The sequence below is a fragment of the Eurypyga helias genome, unplaced genomic scaffold (genome assembly GCF_000690775.1).
Source record: "Eurypyga helias isolate BGI_N326 unplaced genomic scaffold, ASM69077v1 scaffold22937, whole genome shotgun sequence".
In the NCBI taxonomy this organism is placed as follows: Eukaryota; Metazoa; Chordata; class Aves; order Eurypygiformes; family Eurypygidae; genus Eurypyga; species Eurypyga helias.
Window position 1 is genome coordinate 274 of NW_010260124.1, and position 2,902 is coordinate 3,175.

General features: G+C 59.9%; 1 protein-coding gene across 1 annotated transcript in view; it reads right to left on the reverse strand.

Annotated features, from left to right (window-relative positions):
- The window catches only part of LOC104512093 (chromodomain-helicase-DNA-binding protein 5-like), a gene marked incomplete at both ends in the record, with an annotated part of 11,341 nt that overhangs the window by 129 nt on the left and 8,310 nt on the right, over positions 1-2,902 (reverse strand). Inside the window, 9 exons of the mRNA XM_010154945.1 lie at positions 184-319; positions 649-738; positions 1,209-1,320; positions 1,409-1,429; positions 1,463-1,542; positions 1,703-1,862; positions 2,318-2,462; positions 2,617-2,750; positions 2,855-2,896. Coding sequence (XP_010153247.1) covers positions 184-319; positions 649-738; positions 1,209-1,320; positions 1,409-1,429; positions 1,463-1,542; positions 1,703-1,862; positions 2,318-2,462; positions 2,617-2,750; positions 2,855-2,896 — 920 coding nt within the window. The remainder of the gene's footprint in view (positions 1-183; positions 320-648; positions 739-1,208; positions 1,321-1,408; positions 1,430-1,462; positions 1,543-1,702; positions 1,863-2,317; positions 2,463-2,616; positions 2,751-2,854; positions 2,897-2,902) is intronic.

The following is a 2,902-nucleotide window of genomic DNA, read 5'->3' on the forward strand; positions in this document are numbered from 1 at the left end:
GGCTGCCGGGGCCGTTGTACAGCGCGTCGGGCCGTGGCAGCGATAACGTTTCCCGGGTGCCCACAGGCACGGCGCAAAACCGGGACAGGCTGGTGCTGTGTAAACGGCTCATGGCTCCGGTCACAGGCTGAGAGCCTCCCTGTGCCGCCCGAGACGCCACCTCCGCCTCTGCCGCTCTTACCAGTGAAGCCACCGTCAGCGATGTTGAACATGAATCTGAAGGTCACGCTTCTGTCATCCTTCTTCCCATCCTCCTCTTCCTCTTTGTCACCGTTCTGTTGAGCCTCGCCTTGCTCCTTCTCCTCCGTCCCGGCATCCTCTGCTGGGCAAACACAAGGAATTGCGCCCGTCTAACCCTGCTCTGCCAAAACACCGACCGGTGCCACCTCACCCCACCGGCTGCCAGAGAACTCCCCGCTAGAGCTGCCTGGGAAAGCCACCGACCCGCACCGTGCTCCGCAGCGGCCGACTGCCTGCCTTTTCCAGCAGGTCCCGGTGTTTTCACAGGCAGCACCCACCGAAACGGGGTCCCGTTCCCGCTCGTGGCTCCCGGGCGACACCAGGAGGCAAGCCCCAGTGCCGACGGCCGTCCTCACCGTCGCACCTCGCCTTTGCACCCTCGCTTCGGAGGCCCTTCTCGCACCTCACCTGGTTTGACTTCTTTGTCCTCCCCTTTCCCTGGGCTGCTGTTTGGCTCTAGCTTCTCCAGAGTCTTCTCCTTCTCCTGAATCCCTTCATCTGCAGAAGGGAAGGGGACATGAGAAAGGCTCCACGTGCAAAACGCTCTTCAGGGAACAACTTCTCATCCGGATGGACTTTTCGGGTAAGCGCTTATTGTTTGTATGTTCAAGGCGTTCAAAGAACTTCCCACAAAATATTCTCCTGCGTTTTATCAAGGAAACGCGATTGGTTCTCCCTCTTCCTTGAGACACCTGGAGGAACACCCACTAGGAACAGAGAAGCCCCCGAAGTGAGCACTTCTCAGAATTTACAACCAGGACTTGTAGCGGTTCCTGGAAACACAGGCCCTTTTCAGGCCTGGTGGCTCCCACATGTCACCATTTGGGTTTTCCACTGTGACGTGGAAAAGAGAAGGAGCCCAGCAAGGTGCAGGCACTGGAGCCTCCCCCATAGCCCCGCGGAACCCCAGCCATGGCTAAAGGGCCACCCTCACCTAGATGCCGGATCCCTCCCGGCCGCAGACATACCTTTGGCCAGGGGCTCGGGAGAAGGCTCAACCTTTTCGCTCTCCTCTGCCTTCTCTTCCCTCGGGTTCTCCTTGCTGTCACAGCTTTCTGGGTGCTCTTCACTTTCCACCTTCTCGGCACTCACAGGCACCTTCACGTAAAGCGCCCACACCAGATCAGCCCAGCCCGGCCTGGCCCATTCCTCGGGGAGCGCTCCGAGCTTCCAGGCAGGCTGGGAGAAGCTCTGCTGGAGGAGATGCTGCCAGAAGCCATACCTGGCCATCAGACATCTTCCTGGACTTCTGCTCCACTTGCTCCTTTTCCTCCTGGAACCCCAGCGGCGTTTCCACTTTGTCTGTAGCAGCAGTGAAGGGAGGAGCCATTGCAGAAGGCATCGGAGGGCCACGCAGTGCCGGGGTCAGCAGATGCCAGCAAGACCTGCCGGCACATGGCCCACCTCCCTTTCGAAGCCAGAGCAAAGCCCCGATCCCCTGGGAAGCTGCAGACACACCCACCTGCCAGGGCCACCGGTCCTGCGTGTGTATGCGCCGGGCTGGCTGGGACGGGGGTGTTGGGGTCTGAAGACACCACCTCGCTGCACTTCTTGTTCTCTGGGCCTTCCAGAATGAGATCTGGGGTGCTGTACTTCCCATTGACGTGCTCAAACTCCTGGACCTGGGGCAGACACACACCATAAAATCAAATCCGCAGAGATTCCCAGGGATGCCCCATCCCTGGAAGTGTCCAAGGCCAGGCTGGATGAGGCTTGGAGCAACCTGGGCTAGTAGAAGGTGTCCCTGCCCATGGCAGGGGGTGGGACTGGGTGGGCTTTAAGGTCCATCCCAACCCAAACCATTCCATGATTTGACCCCATGGCTCTGAAACCAACAGGTCTCCAGCATGGTTTGCCAGCCAGGTGATCAAATTCCTGCTTGTGCCATCTCCCTCCCTCAGAAAGAAGCGGTAGGGTTTGAAGGGCCATTTGCATTACCATCGCCAATACGTGTATGGCAGAACTGGATGTGCCCCGAGCCTGGGAGATTTGGGAAGGGATTCCATGCGAGAGGCACTCGGCAGCCAACGGAATGCCCCCATCTCCAGAACGTACGTTTCCAACTTCACTCACCCACCTTCTTCCTTACGAGAGACATGACTCCGATGCGAGTCAGCACGTGCTGGCGTGAGAGCCCTTCCCGGGGAACGCCATCCGCAAAGGTTTCGGCCCCGTCCGCCCCGGGTTCGCACAAGTGTCTCATGAAGAGAGAGACGTACGCCCTGCCAAAAGAAGGTCAGACCTCAGTGCACCCACACCCACTGCTTCCGCCCGCGTGCGAGGGCGGCATCTCGCACCCAGGCCAAGATTTAACTATCATAAAGGAAACAGACGCTGCCTCCCCAAAAATAAAACCACAGTGGGACCCCCCCAGACCTGAACTCCTTCTCACTCTTCCCTCGCAGATCCCGGACCAGCCAGTGGGAGTTGAACGCGTCCTGGGGCGGCATGCCCCAGCGCATGATGGCGTTGAGGAAAGCCTTGCGCTGGCGGGCGTTGAAGCCGAGAACCTGCGGGGAACGGTGCCGGCGGGATCGCAACGTGGCCTCGGAAGCGCGCGGCACCGCGGAGCCTCGCGGCCAATACAGGCGTGCTGGACCAGGCTGAGCCTCACCTCGATGTTGCCCCCGACTCTCGCCAGCCAAGGCGGGAGAGGCTTTTT